The 21202-nt window shown below is 39.7% G+C and overlaps 2 protein-coding genes and 2 non-coding genes across 5 annotated transcripts; all 4 read left to right on the forward strand.

Annotated features, from left to right (window-relative positions):
• Window positions 1–3332: 3332 nt before the first annotated feature.
• LOC6552546 (AN1-type zinc finger protein 6) lies at window positions 3333–20211 on the forward strand. Of its 2 annotated transcripts, XM_001980806.3 has the most exons (5): window positions 3333–4036; window positions 16035–16472; window positions 16543–16701; window positions 19502–19694; window positions 19767–20211. In XM_001980806.3, the coding sequence occupies exons 2-5, from the start codon at window positions 16374–16376 to the stop codon at window positions 19913–19915; spliced, it is 600 nt and encodes a 199-aa protein (XP_001980842.1). In that variant the 5' UTR covers window positions 3333–4036; window positions 16035–16373; the 3' UTR covers window positions 19916–20211. The 2 variants fall into 2 exon arrangements, with proteins under 2 accessions (XP_001980842.1, XP_015009698.1); XM_015154212.2 differs by lacking the exons at window positions 3333–4036; window positions 16035–16472; window positions 16543–16701 and adding an exon at window positions 18740–18964.
• Window positions 15867–15944, forward strand: LOC6552247. Its single transcript, XR_046856.2, has one exon. It is a non-coding gene; the product is annotated as a small nucleolar RNA Me18S-Gm1358 (small nucleolar RNA).
• On the forward strand, window positions 16721–19434 carry LOC26526765. The gene is made up of 3 exons (XM_015155037.2): window positions 16721–17183; window positions 17251–17825; window positions 17924–19434. Exons 2-3 carry the CDS (start codon window positions 17558–17560, stop codon window positions 18784–18786), a joined length of 1131 nt encoding a protein of 376 aa, XP_015010523.1. The 5' UTR covers window positions 16721–17183; window positions 17251–17557; the 3' UTR covers window positions 18787–19434.
• LOC6552246 lies at window positions 16785–16863 on the forward strand. The gene has a single exon (XR_046855.2). It is a non-coding gene; the product is annotated as a small nucleolar RNA Me18S-Gm1358 (small nucleolar RNA).
• Window positions 20212–21202: the final 991 nt, after the last annotated feature.

The raw sequence follows: 21202 nt of genomic DNA on the forward strand, positions 1-21202 counted from the left end.
CCCCGTGTAAGCCAGGCCAACAATAACAAATCATCGCGGTCAGGGGGTGGGGAAGTTGGAGGGTGGCCCGTTAGCAACGTTTCATTGTTTACTGCAGTTTTCGATTTGGCTTGCTACGCATTAAAGTTCAGCAAATTGCGTTGCCTCCGAGTCCAGTGTCTGCCTTCTTTCTCTCTTTACCTTAACTGCTCACCATGTGCTATGAATTTAATACATACAATGTACATTTATACGGGAAATTTAGTTAGCATCTTTATGCTCCAACTACATTGGAAAAACTAATGAAAAATATACATTTTTTTGAATACATAAATGTTTGTTAACGAAATCAATTTGAGATACCCTATCACACAAACGCAGTTAATTAATTGCCCGAATCGCCATCACTCACACAGCTGTTGATCGCGAGCAACTGTAAATGCACCTGTCTCTCTCACCAGCAGGTTGAATGCACCACACAGCGAAATGTTATAAGCGAATGCGAGAAAGGGAGGGTGTTACAAGGGGGCAATTGTGTGCCAAAAATACACCAAGCTCGGCTGCTCCCTCTTTCTATGGTTGTCCTTTTGGCCCTATTCCTCGTCTCCTCTCTCCTTCTCCTTTTCGCCTGTAAAATGCACTTCTTCTTCTTCTGCCACAACCTTGTGCATGTGCCCACATGTTTACATAAAGTGCAACTGTGTGCACGAAAAACGTTCACCCTCTATTTGTAGCTCCAATTGTATCAGCATAATTATAGACACCGTGAAAAATAAGCGGCATGTTATACCAAAAATTGATAAATATAAAAGTTAAGTAAAAAGATAGTCGCTTTTTATTCTATTAAGCAATAAAATGGAAGTTTGTGTGTTATGTGCATACATACCTTCAGAGTCGCTAAATTCTGCCACTATGTACGTATATACAAATTCCCCAAATCAGAGCACTTAAATTGTAGATAAGCATAGTGAATTTCGAATGGATTGGAGGTCTTAACGAATTTCTGTATTGCTCGTGGAGGGCAGACAGTGAACATTTGTAAGGCGCACCTTGTTATCAATCACCTCTTTTACGCATTGTTTGGGGCCCCTTTGTATCTCCGCCTCGTCTCGGTTTCTCTTACAACTGCGTCGTTTTAGCTTCAATGGGTATGTTAAGGGGGTGTACATACATACATACGTATGCATATACATATGTACATGCATATAGACTCTATAAGGCTTGTGGCTAATACCAGATGGTAAACAAACTGCAATGCAATGGCCAAATGCGTTTCGGATTCACCACGACTGTTAGACACCCCCAACTCTGTTATCTCCGCCTGCAGGGCAATATTTTCGTTTTCCACCTCACGAGCGGTTGTTATTGCTGAAAACAGGAAATAATTTTCGTTTTCTATAGAAAACACTGCTGGCAGCCGTCGCTGTTGCGTGTCTGATATTTTATTTTTAACGCTCAGCGCCTTTATACTACGTTGTATTTAGTATCGCTCGCTTTTACGTCTCGCATAATTTTGGAGATTTTCTGCTTGCAGCCTTGCCTTTAAGTTTACAAAGTTCGTTAGCACTAGCGTATTTTTACTGTCTGTTCATTTAAGTTGCTATTATTTTCGTTTGTTAATTTTTGCCTTTTTTATTTCGGCTTATTTGTCAAAGCGACAAGGCTAGTGCAGAATCAATTTCGTAGGCAGGTGCGACCTTTGATAGCTGAAATATTTGTCGAGAAACTTCTCAAACTGGTATCTATGTATCTACGGATCGTAAATGATATTTTATATTATTTATATAAACACGATCTCGTTGGAGCCTATGACCTCTAATTAAGCGAATTCTTAGCCCCACACTGGCTTTTTAATTTGCTTTTGATTTTACATTTGCTTTGCAAGTGATCGCAGCAAAATAACATTTCATAAACATCATGTGAAAACATGGTCGGGCCTATGCTACCCTCTAATATACATTTAATATTTCATAAAATGTATTTCACATTTTAAGACATTACTCTTTCAATATAGAGCTACAAAACATAAAAATGTTATGAGCGGAAATTGGACAATAATATTTTTCAGTGCTGTACATTTTTTATTAGCACTACCTTTCAGAACTAATCAACACTTAGCACTTGCAAATTTACATTCCGTGTGCAGGATTTCAATCTCAGTAAGCACAAAACACTTAATAAGACGACATATGCTTTTGCCAAATCAGTTATTAAATTAGACAAAGTGCACCTCAAAACGGATATTCTCTTGGTAAGGGTGAAGTTGAAAACCAAATTGCAGGCCTGTTAAACCGCGGCGGAAACTCACCACGGCCAGCCAACAGCCATTTCTCAATATGGCACTCTTATCAAAAAAATTACTATTGGGGAGGACAAAGCAACTGCCATACGCTGGCGATTTCTACATTAATAATTTTGTTTCCCGTTCGGTGGACGCATAGAAATTGATATTAAAATGATTTTTTTTTTAAAGTGCGCAGTTTGCAATGATGACGCAGCAGCGCAGTTTCGCTCTCTGCGTCTGTTAACACGCTGTAGCTCTCTTCTGGCTGACGAACAATATGGCGTCGTCGAAATTGTGTCGTCGCCCAATTTAAAGTCATACGAAAAACCATAAAGATTATTAAAAGCGCGTTTGAAGGTTTTCTGAAACGCCCAGTAAGCATAAATAGTTTTGGTTTGTTGGCAGGGACTTGATATACAATGTGTCTCTCTACCGTTGCATTGGTCTTTTGTCTCTTCTCTCCCTCTGTTCTCCTTCCAAAGTCTTATTGTGTGTGCACTTTGCACTGTTAGGCTAACATAGCGTGGTGTTTTTCATGGGAAATACGCATTTTCAACCATCTTTGCTCAGTTCACATTTAATTTATTTCCTACATGGCTTCCCTCTGTCGACTGACGATTTCTTTTTAGCCTGTCATCCGCCACCCCCCCTTCCCGTTCACTTTAACCGATTTCTCACCACACAAGCAATCAACGCTCTTTCTACGCTAACAGCGCTCGTTTGCACTAGGGATGGGCCCATGAGTTTAGGTTTGGTCATGTCACAATAGAAATTTATTTCTGACATACATTGCAGTCCATTATGCTTAGGTTTGTTGTCTTATTGATTTTATTACTTTATAACACTTGTAAATTGACCAAGACGTCAATTCGGGCTTTTGTTAATTGAATGAATATTTTAATAAGTATACAAACACACAATTTATCTTAAAATGTATTTATTTTACAATTATATTAACTTAAAATAGTTCAAATACAAATTCTTTCGATTATTTCAACCCCAAATACTCATGGTGCTGTTCACTGTTATCAACCAAAGAAGTTGAGTAACAGCCTCACGCTCCCATCACTAGATTGCCACCAACAGCGCGCTGTTAACTCGCCAGTCGCAGTCAGCAAGCGTTGCGAGGTCCGCTCATTTCTGTTAGAGTGCTTGGAGACTTCACTTCGCGTTTGGAGGATCAGATCCACGTTGGTTTTTGGCTTCAATTACCCACAACTGTCATCGTCAGCCCAGTCAGCGCCTTGCTAACTAAACTAGATAATAAAGTAATCACAACCCCGCGCTCCCCTCCCTCTCTCTCGGTCGTGTTAGTGCGCCCCGCGATTCTTAAAAGAAAATAATTAAAAAGGAAAGCAAAAGGAAAACTGACAGCGTTTTCCTATCGCAGCTGAGAAAAACCGCAGGACGCAGCTCAGCAGCAGCGTCGCAGTCGTGTGCGTTGTGCATAAGAAATAAAGAAGAAAAAAAATCTTGAAAAAAGAAATCCTGTAATATTGCAGAAAAAACCGTAATTCGCCACTTGAAACGAAGGAAATACGAGGAAAAACAACTGCGTCGTGCACCATTTTGTGATATATTTTTGCCCTCCTCCTTTTTCAACGATCCCTGTGCAATTCTCTGTTAAAGAAAAAAATTAAAATAATTACTAGCAACCAATTGAATTTCTGCGAGACCAACATAACATACAAATTTCTAACTACTGTGATCCGAACAAAGCTATAAGTTTTTGTTTCATGCCTGTGTAATTTCCACCCACAACGAATTGAAAAAGTAAGTGAATTCAAACGAGAAAAAAGAAAATTATAAATTATTTCATTTTCCTCTTCGCTCGCCTACGTTGGTTACTCACCACTAGTCGATTCCCCACGCTCTCTCTTCACCACAGTCACCAAACACACGGGCTCGCCTACGTCACTTGTGCGTGTGTGTGTTTAGACTAGCGTTGCCATGTCGCGCGAATTACGAAGACGAACAATAAATAAATAGCAGTTAAATGAATTGTAGAATATAAAATTTCATAAAAAAGGTCTGCGGACTAACTTATAAATAAATGTTAAATATATATATATATATAAAAATTATATACAAAATTTAAAAATATAATTTAAAGAGGAAATAACTAACATTTCTTTAGGAATACAGTATATATCAATTAAAGAAACAGGAGTATACAGAAAAAGTTAAAGATTATGAATTAAACAGCTCAATCCTTAATCTCAATTTCATTCAGTGCAGCTGTTCAACTTTTTTCTATCGTTCTTTGCCAAGAAAATATTACGACTTGCCAAAAACCAAAAACACCAACCACAAAATGTAGACTTTGAAGCGAAGGACGTCTCTGCTGATAAGTGGAAAATAAATGACTGATAGCTCAAGTACAAACATGCACATATAGATACATATGTGTGTATATACCCTTCAGCTATCTCCAAATTTAAATAACGTTTTCCTCATTATCGCAGTGACCGAAGAAATATCTTTATCTGCACACTCCGCAACTTTAATATTATTTTTGCCTGCAGTGCGTGACTGGAATTTTTTGCTCACTCACTTTTTCGTATGACTCATAGACCCGCATATATGTATGGCAAGCGAATATTATAGCTAGTTCGAATTATCTACGGATTACGGGTTCTTATCAGCGAGTGCATAGGGGTTTCTGGGTGCGATGGCAACCCTGGTTGTTGGATATAGTCGTCCAGCTGACTTTGTTTTTCCAATTTTTCTTGGTGACTCATTTGCCTTTTGCTGTTTTTCCTTTTCGCCAACTCCAGCTCACCTTGTAACAATTATAAAAAAGTACATATTTGCTCGTGTGTTTGTTTTATTTTTTTTCAGTATAAGTTTTTTTCCTTTGCATTCATCCCACACGTGTCGTATTTTTCTGGTCTGACGCTTTACATAAAGCCCTATCTCGTTTTTTTTTTGTCTATATCACCTAGAGGCACGTTTTCTGGCATATGCACATTTTGATTGCCCACTATCAAGTACTTTTAGTGCCGGAATTAAACGAAATGAAATGACTTTCTTGAAATTTCTGTCGTGTATTTCGCCACTTTCAGTCGAATTTTCGTCGAGATAACAGTGAAAAAAGATGGGAAACGAATCAAGCGCTAATTATTTGTGATTGGTTCGGTAAACAAACATGTTTTTTAGAGAATCAGAAAGAGCGCGTCAAATAGTCGGATGATATAGAATAGGAAACACTTGAACAAATTTGAGCTGGTCTCTTTTCAAGGTGGATATCTCTAAATTTGGCATCATAGAAATGTGGTTTTTCTACACAGAATTTAAAATTAAACAGAATTAAACTTCAAAATTCAAATTGTTCTTGAAGTGAGTTTTTTTTTTATTGATTTGTTGTGTGATTTAAGTTCATAGATTGAAATTTGCTTATGTGATTCATGGAACGATATGGTTTGTCACGATTGTTTGAGAACTTTCCCGATCCCGAGTGACTAATCCCCTTGTTGGCGAAAATCACTTCAAATTCTTGGCAAGTTGAGCAACAACAACACGTGTCGTTGTCGCTAATATCTAAAATTATATAAATATGTATGTTCTCGCGAAAACAGAAAACAGCAAAAAAGCAGCGTTCGTTCAAACAAGTTTTTAGTCGTTTGAAAAACAACAATTTGTTTTGATGGTGGCACGATTCAAATTGAGTTAATATACATAAAAACAAACAAATTACATACACACGTATTTATCTTATAAGAAACCCGCCCTCCCTTAGACGTAACGCCTTTTATTTCCCTCGTCGTTTTATTCTTCCTCCACTTTTTGTGAATTTCTGGCTAAATGGTTTTATACGAAACAAGTAAAAATTGATAAGCAAGCGAGACGTCGGACGCGTGAATGGCCGCGGCCTCAATTTCAGTTTGTTTTTTGTTTATAGGTCGCGTGTAAATGGATGCCGCACACCCGTGCACCCGTACACCGCCCAAAACACCCGATGCCAACCATACAGCCATCCACCCACTACCATACCCACTGGCCATACGATCTGCCAGACGATCGAAAAACTTGGAATCGGCTCGTACATTTGGGGTCTTTCATTATCTTTGGTTGCCGTTTTCGAAATGTTTTGTGCATAGCGCTATTTTTAGCACTCTAATCCCCTATACTTGATCTTCTTTTTGTTGGCTGTCGTTGTTTTCTCTAGTTTTTTTTCTCGTTTTAAGTTATGCAATTTTTTGTTGTCGTTCCCTTCAGAATAACAGTTGTGATCAAAATGCTAATAGGGCATACAGTTTTTAAATTGTTTAAATACATTTTTATCTTATATATATCATTTATAATACATTATACATACGGACAAAAAAGTTTACAGACTGTTTTTTTTTTCTTCAAATAAGCGATACTAATTTAATGACCGCAGCTGTTTGTTTTGGGGACAGACTGTACTGCTTCGATTTCGATCTTGATTAAATCCCATTGTAAATGGGCATTTAGTATGCACATATATCGGGTTTTTTGGGAGCACAATTACCGCGTTGAAATGCGGGCATAGATATCAATGTAAATTAATTTGGTGTCTGCATAAATTTCTTTTCTTAATCAATCAATTTCTACACATGTACTTTATTCCCAGAATTTTTTTTTATCTAATGTGAAAGAGAGATCGCTGGTATACATAAATAAATTTGTATATGTTTTGTTTATTGTCTGACAGAAAAGCAAAACGGAAATAGCTGAAAAACAAATACAGCCAGTATATTTAGGTCAAATAATAAATTATCTGTATTTTATACAGCCGCTATTTTTTGCAAACTATCAATGTGACTTCGAGTCCTTGAACACAAGTCCATGTCAACGAAATGGGGCCTTGATTGTTACCAACTGGTCGACTTTAATGCAATTTTAATTTCCTGGTACATGTAGTACTTTTGTATGTGTACTTATGAGGAAACCACAAAAACGAATAAACAAGAAATAATATAATACGTTGAATCGAGCCGCAAAGAAGAGATAAAAGCCACCAACAACAACTGGCTCACCTTGTGGTCAAGAGCTAAACATTTTCTTTCCATCCAACATCGATTTTCCCATTGCAACGTCGCCCATCTAACCTTTCTTTTGCCTCCCCAATATTGTGTTATCTATTTTCTTGCCCGTTTGTTTTTCCTTTGATTTCAATTTTCTCCAATTTGCTGTACAGGTTTTTTGTGTGTGGGAATCGATTTAGGCGCTCGATTGGCTTTACTGTTCGCCACCCCGCCAACACGCCGCCACCCCGCCCACAAATTAAAGTTGTGTGGCCGAATAAAAATGGAATAAGGAGAATAAGTGAAAAGCTCCTCTCGTCGTCAGGAAATTTAAATCCTCCGATGTGGTCGTTGTTGCTGCTGTTGGATTTTCCATGGGTTTTTCCTTTATTTTCCCAATGCCTGTGGCGCGCGCATATTCACCACATCTGGCAACCATGGCGACCGTTAAACTCACTCCCCTCCCACACACAGAAACCGTTAGCCAGACAAAATGAAAAGCGAAACTTTTTTGGCCCAGCCTTTTCTTTTGTCCGCTTCCTTGCTCCCGATGATGATGATGGCGATGGCGATGATGGTGATGCCTCGCCCTGTTCTTTGTCTCCTGTCTTGGTCTCCAGTTCATTGGCTCGTTCTTCTTGTAACTGAAGAAAACGAGAAGAAGAGAAGCGAACTTGTAATGCATAAATCAATAAAATCAACGATGCACACATGATGCTCTTCTCTTGTGTTCAATATCAACGCCCGCGCCACCGCCCAGAATCAAGTCATCAACTCAACTCATCTTGGCTCTGACTCAGCATCAGTTATAGCCTTCTCATCTGTTCTCATCTTAGCTCGTCTTATTGCGAATGAATACTCTTCTCCGTTTCACTGGCAAAGTTCAAGCGCCAACGGCAAAGTTCAATAGCACAATATGGCAGTTGAAAGTGTATATATTTTCTTTATTACTGTCTCACTTCCCTAAAGACAAAGCAAACAACTTGATAATTATTTCATTTGCATTGAGTACAAATCTTCATTTATATTTAGAATTTTTAGTTTTAGTTTAAGTATCAAACATATACATGTAAGTGGTTAAACTTAAAGGCAAATTGTCCTTCCTTATTTTCATTGTTCTACAACTGAAACGCAATGATGGCGAATGTCAAGTTCAAGCTAGCATGGCTTCACTGTATTAAATCTCTTCAACTCAAGGCTTCCGCATCAGTCATTGTTTTTGTTTTCGCATTTTCCGTCAATCTGTCCGTCTGTCAGCCATTCATTCAAATGACCACTGTCTACTACACTCGAGAGTTGATTTTCAAAGCTCGGCGAAGAAATAAAGAGTCTTTGAACGGCCTTCGCTTTTCTGCACATAAAGCCAAAGCCAGATCTCTTTGGTTAGAGTGAGAGACTTCTTCTTTGTCTCGAAATATATATATATGTCTGTAAGTATATCTCTTCTTCTTTCTGTTTGTTTTGCTCCTTTGTGCACTTACGTTTTTTTGTGAATTCTATAAAACTGGTTTCTTTTCGGCGGCGATGTGTGCGGATTGTTAAATCGCGGCCATAACACCGGAGCTACGAACTCCATTCCATTCCATTTCCTTTCGACTGGGGCTCAGGCTCAGACTCAGATTGAGTCTCAGTCTTATAGTGTTTGTTGTCTGCTTGCTTCAGTGATTTGATTAGCCCATAAAGCCGCGACGTTGAGGTACAGTGAACATAACGCTGGGCGTTCAGGTTTTGTTAACTAATTTACTCATTTGTTTCGTCATTTATTCTCACTGCTTGCACAACTTACCCTACCCCTCACGTTTCGCCCGCATTTTCCATTTTCCACACCATAACGTAAATTGTGTTGACCCGATTTTAATGGGAAAAATAGGTTGACACTTATTTCAGTTCGATAACTTTAATATTGTAAAATGAACATGAATAGTCATACGAAGTTAAACGAAATTAGTTTGATTTTATAAACTCGTTTGAAATAATTTTTCTTAATCCACATAATGCACTGTAATTCTTCTGCTATTATTGCTGCAATATCAATTTGCCAATTAGTTACGCTTCACACGTTGGATAATATTCAGTACTTCGCGTTGATACTCCTCCTTCACCTCTTCCTCTTTCTCCGCACTCTTCTCGGTTTCTTCTGGCTCCCCTGCAGCGTTGACGTTGCCCCATATGATGATGATCTTCAGCAACGCGGTGGTTGGTTTTGGTCGGTCTCTTCGGTTTGTCAACTCTACTTCTTCATCTCCGTCTCCTCCGTTTTTCTACTACTCCGTCTCCGCTTCTCTACTCTTCCTCCTCCTCCAATTTGGGACTCTCCCGTATTCCAGTGAAGGCAATCTCCAGCCAAGAGAGCTGGCTACTCATGTGGACGTCGCTCTTTTGGAGCGTTTCATATTTCATTTTCCCATGCGATTTCCATTAATCTTACATGTGTGTAAAAAGGCAACCGAAAAACTACTTTATAACAATTTTAGGGATTCCTAGGGGGTACACGGTAACGAATTTAATTTCTAACCGATGACAAAATGTATAATTGGCATTTACATTTATTTTTGATAAAGCTTAATAAAATAGAATAGAAATTCAATAGCATTGGTATTTTAAACCGTTTTTGATTAGCAGAGATATATGTTTCAGCTGACACTTTTTCGCCAGTGTAGTTGGGCACTGTAACTGCACACCTTGCTGTTCGCTTTCCTCTTTTCCTTTTATTTCTTGCTTTTGTTGACCTGTAGCTGGCAGTGAAGAAGGAAGACAAATGCAAAGAAATAGCAGAAGCAGCAGGAAAGAGAGCAAAAGTTGTGGTGACTTTCGCTGCACGAAGAGTGGAGTTTTGCACACTTCTGAGGAAGCTCCCCCTTCTCCCCATCCCCCATCTTTTGCTTTCCCCTTCCACGCCTTTTATCTGCTCCCCTTTTATTCTTCTTCCTTTCCGGCCAACGCCTGCTCCTTTTATTTTTTACTTAATGGCCTTTGGCTGCTGCTGCACGCACTTACTTGCACATAATTCATAAAAAATGGCTCAAGTGAATTATTGGCGCTCGTAAATTCTTATAAATGAATTTTATAAATATATGGTCAGCGTTACAGAAACCGGGTTCGTTCTGGTTAAATGCAATTCAGATGTACGCGTGTATGTACATATGTGCTTTTATAGCAGAAAAGTATTCTGGTTAATTAATTACATGTGCACGAATGAAAGTCGCTTCAATCAATGTCTGCTTAAGATCAGATCAAAAGATGGATCGATGTCTGGCGGGGGTCAGTTACTTGAGCTAACCAAAGGTCAAATTAAACCTGGGAGTTAAGAATAATACACTATAGTAGTGTTCTTACTTTGAAGTTCCACGAAACAAAATACATTAAACAAACATTAAGCTGATAGTATGTAAAACCATTACGTGAATCACGTCTGGTGAAACAAACATGCAAAATTCCGTGGAAAATGCATTTTAAATACGTTTATCGATAGATCGATGAGTAATGCGCAGTAACTTTGATTTGCAAGTTCTTCTGCAAATCACAATCCCCAGAATCCAAATCATTTTAATGTTGTTCACCCAAATACTTCAATACTTGAACTAATGGCAAAACCTTTTCATTTTACTTTCATTGTCGAATGTTTGGCATAGGTAAATACGTGCTTGCTGCCTTTTCGATAACGATTACCGCGGGTCTGCACTTAAAATGTGACAATCTGTTTATTGCTGCCATTTGCTTCGCTTCTTGTGTATTTTTGTGTGTTTTCTCCTCCTCATCCTGCTTAATGGACGCCATTGTTGTTGACTTCTGTGGTTCGTTCTCCGGGTCCTCGCTTCTCTCCTTTGTCTGGGACCAAAAGAACCCGGGTTCAAGGTGAAATCAGTTCATGTCCGCAGGGCAGCCTGTCGGTCGTCTGTTGATTGTTTGTATCCTGCCACGCAGGCGATCGGTCTACAGTGGAACCTCTCTGCAGCGAAACCTTTCCGAAGTAAAAATTAGAAACCAAAACTTAATGTACAAATGTTATTCTTGTTGACAAAACTATAGTCAATATTTACTAGTAATTCTAATCTTGTTTATTCTAGTAAAAAAAACAATCAGTACCCTGTCGGTCTGTCCAGTTTTAACCCTCGAAATCCTCATCCCCATTTCCTCTGTCTTTTCCCGTCCTTCAACATTCAAATCAATGGTTTCTTGCAGCAACCCTCAGTTTTTGAACTTGTACTCACTACCCAGGCATGTGCATGTGGAGTTTTTTGACCTATCACACAACTTTGGACTCCGCTTTGTTGAACATATTTTTGTTCCCAGAGCTGTGTAATTTTGAACAGGTGTTTCCCAGCGTTTCAATTTTGTTTTTTGGTTGTGGTTTGGTTTGGCCGAGCATACTATACACGTTAATCCTAAGCCGTCCTGCCCCTCAATGTCTGGGATCAGTCTTTTCATGCATTTTCGAGGGCGTTGTTCGGAGTTTTATTAATTTTCGCAACGAAACCCAAATCGCCGGAAACATGGCCTCTCGAGGCGATCATTTATTATGGCAAAAATAACATTCCTTCGGTCTGAAAGGAGAGTTCTGTAGTCTTCAATGTAGTCGTCATATCGTCTCTCGGCCGCTCATAGATTGTAATTTATTTTGATTAATGATGGGCGGCAACGTCTCTCACTCTCCTCTTGGCCTCCTATTTCTTGGCATCTTCTTTCTTCCCCAGTGTTCCGTTAGTTTAATATTTTGTTTCGCCTTCAACTCTAATTTTAAACCAATTCCATTGGCACGTTCTACCATTGTGTATACGTAGTAGTGTGTGTCTATCTACAACATTGATTGATTATTTTAACCATTTTAAAGTGATTGGTTTGGAAAACATCTTTATCTAACGCTTTAAAGTGGGAGATATTGAAATAATTAGTTTTGGTATCCACACTTGGACTTTACAATTAAAAATTTGTAAGTGATACTTTGAGCTGGAATAGGGGTCAATCACGCTCGATATAAACCAGTTATCATATAAACCGGGCTTAAAAAGTACAACTAAATGATTCCAAGCGAATGGGGCCATATTTAGTTGGCGGGGTGGCTGGAGGGTTAAGGCTGTGACCGGAAGCTCCGCGCATTCTTGCTTACTTGCGTTTTGAGCTTAAGCTTAAGCCCCTGAGCTCAACTCGATTCTAAATTGAGCCGAGCAGCCATCTTGATTCTCGCTCTCTATCTCTCTTTCTGTCTCTCTCTCGTTTAGTCTCTGCTCTTTTGCTTTGTGCCTCCTTTTGCGCACATTTTAATAAAGTTTAATAATTCAATGGGTGATGTTGTCTCTTTGGTTGCATTTCATCAGCATATGTTTGTTGCTGTTGCTGCTCCTTTATTTTTATCGTTGTTGTCTGGTCCGCTTTACGGGCTCATTAATATGCAAATGTGAGTCAGAGCGGTTTATGTTTGTTGTGGTTGTTCCTGGAGTTACTTACTATATGTCTTTTTCTTTCTTTATTTTCTTTTTACCTTTTATGCTGCCCATCATCATCATCATCTGCGTCGTCATGTCCGTTTCTCGAGCCTTTCCTGTTGTAAATTCAGTATTTGAATGCAGGTCAACAGCACATTAACCTGTGTGTTTGTAATTTGTTTACTACCGTCCGCTTTTTATCACAGTTTTCATATCAGTGTATAGCGGAAAGAGAGTGGTAGTCGACTTTTTGATACCCCACCGCGATACCCGATTCTGAAAACCCCAAGCCAAGTAATCAATTTGATTCGTTCACGTTTGACTTGCATGTTTACTGGGGCACCACACCTGAAGAAAAAAGCTAGAAAATTACGTAATTGTTTAATAAATGAAATGTAAATAATATATATATTTTTTTTTTTTTGCGTAATGCAAAACCAGATAAGCTGGCACTCAATAAAAGTGCATAATACCGGAGAATATCATTTATTAACCGTTTCTTCTCGCCTCCCGCGATTTCTATTCTGTTATCGCCTCCGACTTGCATAATAATGCCTTTTGCAATGGTGAAACCACGCGCTAATTTTTTTCTTTCTTGCTAATTGTTTTGCACTTAGCACTTGCATATGTATTTTCTTATTTTATTTTTTACTTATGCAATTCACTCGAATGCGCATTTTCCATTTTGCTGCGTAAGAGAGCAAACAAACAATGACGTCACGCGCTTGAGTGATGTCGTCATAAAGTTTGCCCGAAAGAATCATATGATTTCCTATTTGCTTTAATGGCCAACACTTTAACACACGAAAGCAGAACACCACACGCTCGCTAGATAACAAAACGAATTCGCTTAAAAATAGCAGAGGTCGTCAAGTTGTCGAAAGGGGGGAGCAGTGTGAAGGAGGCATACAAAACAAAATAAATAAACTCAATACATATGCAAAGCTTTTATTCTTCATATACAAAAATAAAAAAACATTGGCACAGCAGCCGCGCGTGCTTGTTGACGTACATATGTTATGTACATACTAACGTACCTACTTTTATATATACTCACGTTCACTGAAAACAGCAACTAACCAAACGATAGTATTTAGTTATATTCAAGTAATTATTGACCCAAGCAATATGTTTCTGTATTACTGCTAAGTCGTTGGTGTGACATTTTATACAAAAACATGGGGAAATAGTTGATAAATTTTCATATATAATTTTTACTGTGTAGTACGTACAAGAGAGAGAGAGAGAGAGGGAGATAGATATTCGTCAGCCAATTTGTTGTGTGGGGAATTTTTTCTTTTATTGTTGACATTTTGATTAGCCCACCTCCTATATACACAAAGTGCATGTGTGACTGAGAGAGAGGATGCGAGACGGCCAGCTGTTTTGACTTTGCAATTAAATGACAACAGCAGGAAATCAAGCCAGCATACATACAAACACACTTGAACATTGCACTTTGTTTGCTTTGCGCTCCACACCGCAACTATAAATCAAAATAAATTTTCTCATACAAGCAAAATCTGCGTTGAAATAAAGGCAAAAGCTACGAAAATTATTTATGGCTGCGCCCACCACATAAAAACAACACCAATACACACTGAATTCAGTCGATTGTATGTACAAACTTTAGTAAATGCAATGCCAGTGTAAACATATGTCACTTTTTGGCCCCCCTTTCTCTATCAAGCTCAAACTCACCACGGCAAATGTTGCGCTCTCGAAAAAATACTCCCCATGCTACGTTGTAAATGTAAAAGTTGCTGAGGCCATTTTTTGTTTTGTTTGTATGTATTTTACATGCGCACATCTCTAAAGCCTGTCTATATATTGAGCAAAAACTTTGCCTGTATTGGCCACAGTTGTGCAATGGTTTTTTGTGTCGACGAGGAACCCCCCGTAATTTAAGCCATTTATTAGTTTGTAATCTACGGCAGCAGAGCTGGCTTTCTCACCACTAAGGTCAAATTTTGTATAACAGAATATCGCTCTCTTTATTGCACACAGACGCACGCACACATGCAAACAAACGCTCACGCATTCAGAGCTTCGTGTGCCCATTTTATTCTCGCCCCGAGCTCCAAAGTCGCATTGAAAATAACAGTAAATGTTATTGTGCTTGTGCTCAATTCGCCTCTCTCTCGCCCTTTTTCCTTTGCTCTCTCTTTCTCTCTCATTTCTTCTTTGTTGACCATGTAACTGATGGTTCAATCTCCCACCTCTCTTTATTGTTGTTGTTGTTGTTGTTGGTGGATGATGACTTTTACCATTAGGTTTTGACTTTGCTTTTACACTGCGGGAAATGAATCGTTTAAACGGTAGTATATTTTAAAAACTCAAATTTTGATTACAACCAAAATAATAACTAAATAACCAAAATAATAATTTCGAAAACTTTTTTTTATTTGCTTTCAAAGGACTTAATATCTGTATGTCTTTGTTGGAAAGTGTCTGAAACCAGTTTATATAATTTATACAGTTTGAGTTTCACAACATATTGCAAAACGATTAGGGTACAAGGGAGTGCGTACTTTGAACTGCGCTATAAACAGATGTATCGTTCAGTGTATGTCTCGGATTTCGCCCATAACTCTCTCTTACTTCGTTTGTGATGGATGTGCAGCTCAGCACGTCGACTTTTCGACTTTGAGAAAGTAAACTGATCGCGATAAATCGATACTGCCCAGGTATTTTCTGTTTAATCGATCGACAATAAACAATTGGATACTTGGGGAATATATGTATATGGCACCAGTCGGAACCGTTAGGTGTGACTGTTTTATATTCATTAAACATAAAACCAAACTCGTTTAGCTTACTACCTCTTACTACGTCTCGTTCTCAGCTTGCTGGCTAAACTGGTTTAGGCCCGACTTAATTGCCTCTCTCGCAGATGTACCTATAGTGTCTATATCTGTGTGCGATATGCTTGACAGCCTTGAAGAGAGCAAGCGGATAAATGAAAAACAACATAGTTTTTACTTGTCATGTGGTTTTTGCTGTTGTTGCAACATTTTTTATGCCTCCACGCCAGCATACATTCATATTTTGTATGTGTGATTGTGGGCTTGTTTATTGAACGTGTTGCAATGCAATTTAGTGCAACATAGTTGCAGATAATTATTATCAAACAACATAATCCATTTTAATTGTTTCCATATGACCAACAATCACTTATAGATGATACTTTATTTCAAATGATGATATTTCCATGCACCACTCTGAAGCTTTCAATAGCGTCGTGCTGATTATGGATTTCTGAACATTGAACATTGAAAAATTACATTATGCTGCATTTGATAAATGTTCAACAAGACAAATTAACTAACTGTGCCCTATCTTTTTTTCGTTTTACAGCTCGTACTCCGGATTATTTGCGGCAGTCACGAAGCAAAAAACATAAGCGCAGCCTAATAATTGGACGAACTGATTAAACAACAGTTAAAACAAGGCCCGCAAAAACAACGGCGGATCAACAGTTGCCAGTTGCGAGTCGCAAGTTGCAAGTCGCTAGTTGCACGTTGCCAATCTGAAAATTGCACGCTTCCACGACTGAGAGCAGGAAGGAAAGGAATCGCTGCCGCAGCAGGAAGCAGACGAAACTTCGCTGGGCGAAAGTAAAAGCAGGCTAGGCAAATCAAGCAAATCAAACAAAGAAACCGACCGCACAGAAACACAAAGGCGCTCTAGCCAGCCATGGAACGTGAATCTAACCCAATGCAACCCATGTGCCGCTCCGGTTGCGGCTTCTATGGTAATCCAGCCACAGATGGTCTCTGCTCCGTATGCTATAAGGTGAGTATTTTCGATAAATTCAATCAAGTGAACACAAATATTAATCCTTTTTGCATGCTCTTATCCACAGGACTCGCTTAGAAAAAAGCAACAGCCACCTGTGAGCAGCACACCTGTCTCCGTTCCAAGCCCACAACCTAGCCCCACATTCAGTCCGGCCATCGCAATCACCAACACCGCACAGCCCACAGTCACCAGTTTACAACAGCCACACAACGATGTCAAAGAGGTGAGCAGAGTTACGGAGATGTTTGCCAGGAGTAGTTCCAGTTTTCACTATCAAGGAAGATTAGTTGTAGATTTATATGACACTTTTTCAAATGATGATATTTCCATGCACCACTCTTAAGCTTTAATTAGCACTGTGCAGATTATGGATTTCTGAATATTGAAAAATTGGCTAATTATTGAAACATGACTGCTTCGATTTGCACGATATCCACATAGGCTTGGCATTTTGTGCCCAGTTTAGTGAATGTTTACATTCAGTCAGTGACAATTACTTTTGACTTTCGGACATAAATTCAGTGTAATCTTAAGTGAAATTGTTGAAACAATTTGTTGTTTGTGCAAAAAAAATTAGGGGATTTCAAGAAGTTGGCTTGCGGTGTCGATTTAGTTTAGTGATCTCTGTAACATTTGTGATTGTGTTGATGAGTGTGGTACCCTGATGTTTCTGCCACCGATTGTTCTGCTGCATTTGTAAATAAGGTAAAGTGTTCTCTATCCGCCAGTGACCACTCCAAGAAGCTGCCTCTTCATCTTACGATAATCTTAGGACGACTTAAATCGGGGATTCTGAGATTTCATTTCAATTTCAAAGTAGAATAGAATTTTCCTTTTCGATTAAGTCAACTACTTTATGCGTGCAAGATAATTTCGACTTTCTTCAGCAAAAGTATATATATATGGCTCTGGATGCTATCTCAGAAGCCCCGTATACCTGCAACTAATCGATCGGTTTAGTATCACTTATCTGTCAATTCCATTCGGTTACAGTTTGGCAGTTCCTTCTACTCGGAATCAAAATTTTTCTAACATTTCGGCCCGTATTTCAAAATTAAAGGTCTTTTCAAATCGTCAATATGGTCGTTACCATTGTTGCTACTCCGCAAAAGAAAACTGGTCGTGTGGTACCTCCCAAAAGTAAAACACTTGTTGATAAAACTCGATCCGGTTCCGCGCTTCTATCGACTGATAAGCGGAAAAGATCGATGAGCGTTGGAATTAAACGGTCCGCAGCCGGGGCGCTAACTAGTCTAAGCGGACCGATAGCCGCTGGTCCGGTGGGCCTTGGCCTGGTCACTGGAATGGATAGGAATGGTTTCCCGCAACACAATGCGTCCTCGAAGGGTACTGAATGCTCTTACTGGGTCTACCGGCGTCGCCCAGGCGCACTAACCTCGTTTCCCACCTACACATCTCTCCTCTACTTTGATGCGATGTTGCAGCACAAGCGACAGCAACCCGTCCAGCAGCTCCGATCCCGCCGCCACGCTCATTCCGCCGGACAGGGCCAACAGCAACATCAGCAGCCTTTGCAGGAGGAGCCGCTTCTGCCGCCGCTCAACTTGCTGCCAAGGTGCCTGGCGCCCCAGTCGTCGGATTGGTCTCACATACCGGAAGCAGCAACGTAACCCAACCTTGGTTAGCCACCAAAAAGAGCTCCCTGGTCAGCCGTAAGGTGGGAGGAGGCAAGGACACAGATTCAAGCATCAAGCGGCGCGTGAAGTTCTCGGCCAATGTGCACACATTTCCGTCCCTTACAAACACCAAAAAGTCCACCCGGATTGGCGAGCTGCAGCTGAAGAAGAAGGTTAAGAAGCTGAAGCGGATTCGATCGCGTCGGGAGGGCGGAATTGGTGAGACGGCGACTGAGCTCTTAAACTCATCTGGGATTGCCACAAGTAACCTGGACATATACAAAAACGGGACCATCGTTGACGTGGAACCCGTAAAAGCACCAGAACCACCACGTATTCTGCGGCTAAACGTTGTGGGCAAATCGTCGCCGGCAACGGGAAAATCTGCATTAGTAACAGCGCTGCGGCGTAAGGCTAAAAGATCAGCAGTACAGGAAGAAAAGCCCAAGGAATCGGTAACTACAGGTAGCCGGACCGGAAAGCCCAAGACAAAGACGACCAGAAAAAGTGGCGGTAGCGGCGCAAAGACTCTGCTCGCATCCAGTTCTCATTTGGGGGATAGCAGTGCGGTCTTAGCGGCTAGGAAGAAACCAGCGGCGGCGGCAACGGGCAGTCAGCGGAGTAGTCTAATACAAAAACCAAATGGGCGGCGAGTCTATGGAAAAGTCTGAAGGCGGCGATCAGCCGGAAAGTCCCGGCGAGAAAGAGCAGGTGCATCAAGGAGCAGACCAACAGGTTCAACAGGAAAAGCGTTGTCGAAGTGTGTCTCCCGATGGAGGCGATGTGGGCAGTGTAAAGACGGCAGAGGTTGCAGAAGGCGCATCTGCTGTGGTCGTAGCTAAGAAGCGGGTAAACATTCACCACAACACACATCATCATCGCATCGCCACTCTTGTTTTCCTCACAAAATAGATTCTCACTCGGCCGATTCGATACGAATACGAATTTTTGGCAACAGTTGCACAGTTGACGGTGCTCTGCTAAGGCAAAGAAAAGACGCCACTCAACACCACACAGCGGATACTAAATCATTTTGATGAAACAGTCGAAATTGTTTAGTCTAATAAAAAAGGAAATATACTAAAGCAAAGATCTTCAAGGCTTTTTGAATGCAGATCGAGGCGGAGGACGAGAATGTATAGTTGTGGTTTCAATAATAGATGCTTTGCTTCTGGGCTGAGCTACAATTTGATTTTTCGTGCTTAGGAAATCTAGAAGATTAATAGTGATTTTCCATTCCCTTTTTGAATTGTAAATCTCGCCCTTCACTACAATTTTGCCCGCAACTGTGCAAATGGGAAAACGGATAGAAAATTTGTTGATGCCATCATATATATTTTTGTCATGTGATTGAAATTCCTTTTTGTTTTGTTTCCGTTTCCGCAGAAAATCACCGAAGAAGCCACGGCTGCTGCCAAAGTCAACAGCGAAGCCATCACATCGGCGACTGGTCCAAACACTTCCACACAAGCAGCCGCCTCCGCCAACGAGGAGGATGACAAGGACAAGGAAGACGATAAGGATGCCAAAAAGAAGAAGAACCGATGTGGCGAGTGCCGCAAGAAAGTTGGACTGACCGGTAAGTGTCGCGTGCCTTAAATTCCTAAATGTTTGTACATCATTTCTAACGAAAACAATCTTTTAATTGTAGGTTTCCAGTGTCGCTGCGGCGGTCTGTACTGCGCCGTGCATCGTTATTCTGATAAACATAATTGCACATTCGATTATAGAGAGCATGGCGCACAGGAAATCCGACGCAACAATCCGGTTGTCGTTGGCGAGAAGATTCAAAAGATTTGAATTTCGATATTGTGCCAGTAACAGTAACAGTAGCCGTAGAATGATAATAACCAACTACACATAATAAGAGTACATATATAAATATATATGCTGCGCTATAACAACCAACAACAAGAAAATCAACAGCAGAAAGCATAAACACACACCACACACACCACAAAAATACACAGAGAGTAATACTAAAAAATTCGATATAAACTGTAATTGTAATGTAATTATAATGTAAACAGCAAAAGCAAGCAACAATAGTTCAGAGAAACGATAACCAAATACCCCGCAAAAAATGCAGCAACAACTGGAACAACAATTTCGATGCTCAACAACGTTAAGCTAGCAACGGCCAGCAGCAACCTGCGGCAGCAACTTGCCACATGCAGCAGCCAAACGCATCAGCAAGCAGCGTTCAGCAGCCAACACCTTTGTACATCTTGAACCAGACGCGTGACAGCGTTAGCAAGTGCAAAAACAATCACCGCCGCGTTTGTGGAATCCGAACAACAGACGCAGCAACATCAACAACAACCAGCACAACCGATTGCCTTGGTCGCCTGCTGAGCTGGGCCGAAAAAAAAACAGTTTTGAAGAAAACACCATTCATTGATTAACGTTGAAATAATTTGTTATTCCAAATACAATTTGAAAATTGTTTGTATTTAGCTAAAAACACAAGAAATAACACACCGCCACATTTACAACGACAACAAGCACACAACAAACAACAAACCTTTGTTTCATGTTATCAAACACCGCAACAATCTTTTAGTAAGACAATGTGTGTCATTTGTTTTTGTAATATGTTCGAGTGTATTAAATAAAAAAAAAGTAAAGTAAAAATGCAAAGTACGAAAAGAAATTTTAAGAAAAATTTAACAAACCCAAATTCACATACAAAAAAAAACCAACCAACCAAGCAACCAACTCTTTCTCAATTCTTAATTATCAGCTATTAAATGAAAAAGAAAAAACTAATATATATTAATTAATTATGTATATGTATTAAAAAAGAAAAAGCAAGAAAAAAATATGCAAAAATTAAGCGTAAAAAAACAAAGCCCTCACCACAAAAAAAATGTAAAAAAACCTGAAGAAAAGAAACCAAGAATAACGCAGTTGTGTAGAGCTCCCTAAAAAGTTTGCTAAGAATCCACGACCACGCTAGACATGAGCGAGAGAGAGAATAGCTATAGAGAGAGAGAGAGAGGAGAAGCGCGATTAGTGTAAAGCAACTTGGAGCATAACAACTCCCTATACATAGAAATCTAAATATAATTATAATTAATTAGTGAA

The sequence above is a fragment of the Drosophila erecta genome, unplaced genomic scaffold, assembly GCF_003286155.1.
Source record: "Drosophila erecta strain 14021-0224.00,06,07 unplaced genomic scaffold, DereRS2 tig00000000-arrow-pilon, whole genome shotgun sequence".
Lineage (NCBI taxonomy): Eukaryota > Metazoa > Arthropoda > Insecta > Diptera > Drosophilidae > Drosophila > Drosophila erecta.